Here is a 2,615-nt window from a genome sequence, read left to right on the forward strand (position 1 = left end):
AATCAATCTACCTGCCACAATCTGAAGAGGGTCAAGTGATGTTTTCATGGACCATAACAAGTCTCTCAGACTTTCTCACATGTGATGTGAGGGCCGCTGATCATTAGGATCCGATGGCATCAACTTGTTTGGTACAAGAACCACACAGAATTTAGGGCAAAAAGAGGCCAGCCAAACACACGAGAAAGGCCAGGATGTCCTCTGAGCACAAAAGGGGATCAGACATAATCCCCACAAACAGTAAACTCTTTAAATCACTTCACAAAGCTCTACTTTCTCCTCAACACTTACTCTACATAAAGTTTTGTGCACAACTATGATCAAAATTCCTTGTAAAGGATTCCTTACCTTCAGAGGGGCCATGGGATCCATCTTGAACTTGTCTGGGAAAGCTCTACTAAGGGCCAGGTGACGTGCATGTATGTAGAACTGTCAAACAAGCCAGAAATACATTAAGAACTGAACAAACATTTCAATGAAAGATTTGCAATGTGGGCGTCTGAACTACCACCTCTAATTAATCTTGACCATAAGAATACATCCTTCAGTAACAACGAAAGTAGTCTTAAAGTTGGTGCATGCTTTGTTCTACATATGGACCAATTATGAAATCTTGTATGCTTGTTTTGCAATCATCTTGGAGGTCAGCACGTTATCCTGAGAGGGTGAACTATATAGGAGATCAATACATGGCACAGTATAAAAGGAGAATGGAAAAATCATTGTACCACAGTTCACAGGAGCCACAGCATGGTAGCCCTATATTTGACTTGTGTAAGTGGAATAGCCTAGAACAACCAAAGTTGGAGGCTTGCTGTTCACTGTTGTATACCTGTATCTGGTAAACAGCAAAAGCAGTAATAAAATCTGATTATTTGTTGGCTGAACCAGAATATAGTTCAGTAGTAGACTCCCGTTTTCTCTGATCATGTCCTGTTCTGACTTTAACCAAGTAACTATTCAGGGCTTCAGAATCAGAAACCGACCCGTCCCAGGTATTTCCAGTCCAGAAGGTCAGACAGCCTCTCAGTTCGGTTGCGCTGGATGATACGCTGCCGCCGAGACTGCTGGCAGAAACTGAACATGAACTGAGTTAGCTGGTTGCAGGACTCCTCAGCAGAACGGAAGCGTCGGTCCACTATATAGATACCTGACAGAGAGGAGGAGGGGGGAGAGAAAACATAATCCATAAGGATGAACACACATAATTCACAGTGTTTGTGCACCCATGAGTGTGAATGCACTCACGCACCATATGCAGCAGGGTCCGACACGTGCTCCTCCATGAAGCAACCAAAACCTGACAAATTGGTGGTCACACTAGGAATGCCCATTACAGTACACTCACCTGGAGAACAGAAGACAGAAGCCCTAAACAATATGCACAGGGGAAGTATAAAGCATTTGTGTAGAAACATGTATGCCTGGCTACAACATGAGGATGGTCAGTCTACCAGGTGTGTAGCCCCATGGTTCATAGTAGGAAGGGAACACTCCAAGGTTACAACCACGGACAAAATCCTCGTAGTCCATTGGCAGCAGAGGACTAGTCGAGGACAAGAACTCTGGGTGGAAAACAACCTGAGAGGGTGACACACAGATAAGAATTGCCCATGTCCTTATTTGGCAGCATAGCACAAATTAAAACATCAAAGTTAAGCCAGTTTTTGTTTGTTTTTAATAACTACAAGTCAATAGATTAAAGACCAACTGTGTAGTCACAGTAGATCTCTCCACATTTTAGATATATATTTTAAAAATTTATATCTATCTCCATCAAAAGAGAGATCTTATCACATCTGACATGGCTGACATAATGTTTTGTTTACCTTGACACGGTCGTTCCTGGAGTTGAAGAGGCCAACACGTCTGATGTTGGACAGGATGGGATCTGCTGAGTCGTCCAGCATGTTGTGAGTGGTTACTGGAGGGAGGCTGTGCCTCTGCAAGCCAAGAGGTTAAAGTATGCGATTAGGATAGATAAACATAAAAGTGAGGAATTCAATTGACCCTGAGTGATTTTAAAAAGTGCCTGGTGACCAGGCCCTTAGGCAATGGGGTCCAGTCAGATGCAGCCCAAAGAAGCTACACTGGCTTCCCTCCAGTAGGTCCACCACCTGCAGGTTAGGGTTAGAAGGCGCTATAGGCATTGGTTACATTGTGTGACAGGCGATGTTCAAAGGCAAAGGCTCTACAGGAGGGCGGTGGTCCAGTCTCCAGATACCAGGGCTGGCTATTAGGAAATAAAGCATCACATCTCTGGTGGAATTGAAGCCTGAGCTTGTGAGAGGTTGAGAGATATCAACTAGATATAGTCAGGATCTGGAACCATCCTTGGCAGGAGCTGGACTCTGTTCTAGTCCAGAGCTGCCCTAAGATGTTAGGAGGAATCTGGTATCAGGCATCAAAACCAGAGGAGAAGATATGGACCCATCATCTCATCATGTGGAATGTGAGATTACTTCACAGTAACGTGGATGAATTGGTGGCCCTGGCATCAGTGGGCATCTTATCAGTCCAATTAACCACACTAACACCAAAAAGTAAGACAGTCCATGCTTATCTGCATCTAATCCAGGCTGACCAAGGAGAGCAGAAATAAGATTTTGGGGGGG

General features: G+C 44.2%; 1 protein-coding gene across 2 annotated transcripts in view; it reads right to left on the reverse strand.

Annotated features, from left to right (window-relative positions):
• The window catches only part of gys2 (glycogen synthase 2), a 13,895-nt gene that overhangs the window by 1,781 nt on the left and 9,499 nt on the right, over positions 1 to 2,615 (reverse strand). For both annotated transcript variants that reach the window (XR_311663.2, XM_005730178.2), the window contains exons 11-15: positions 1,830 to 1,943; positions 1,455 to 1,581; positions 1,253 to 1,348; positions 987 to 1,150; positions 349 to 429 (exon numbers count right to left, since the gene is read on the reverse strand). Coding sequence is in view for 1 of the 2 variants with exons in the window: in XM_005730178.2 (XP_005730235.1) it covers positions 349 to 429; positions 987 to 1,150; positions 1,253 to 1,348; positions 1,455 to 1,581; positions 1,830 to 1,943 (582 nt within the window). In the remaining variant the exon portion in view is untranslated. The remainder of the gene's footprint in view (positions 1 to 348; positions 430 to 986; positions 1,151 to 1,252; positions 1,349 to 1,454; positions 1,582 to 1,829; positions 1,944 to 2,615) is intronic.

This window comes from Pundamilia nyererei, unplaced genomic scaffold (genome assembly GCF_000239375.1).
Source record: "Pundamilia nyererei isolate P.nyererei 1_Seehausen unplaced genomic scaffold, PunNye1.0 scaffold00036, whole genome shotgun sequence".
Lineage (NCBI taxonomy): Eukaryota > Metazoa > Chordata > Actinopteri > Cichliformes > Cichlidae > Pundamilia > Pundamilia nyererei.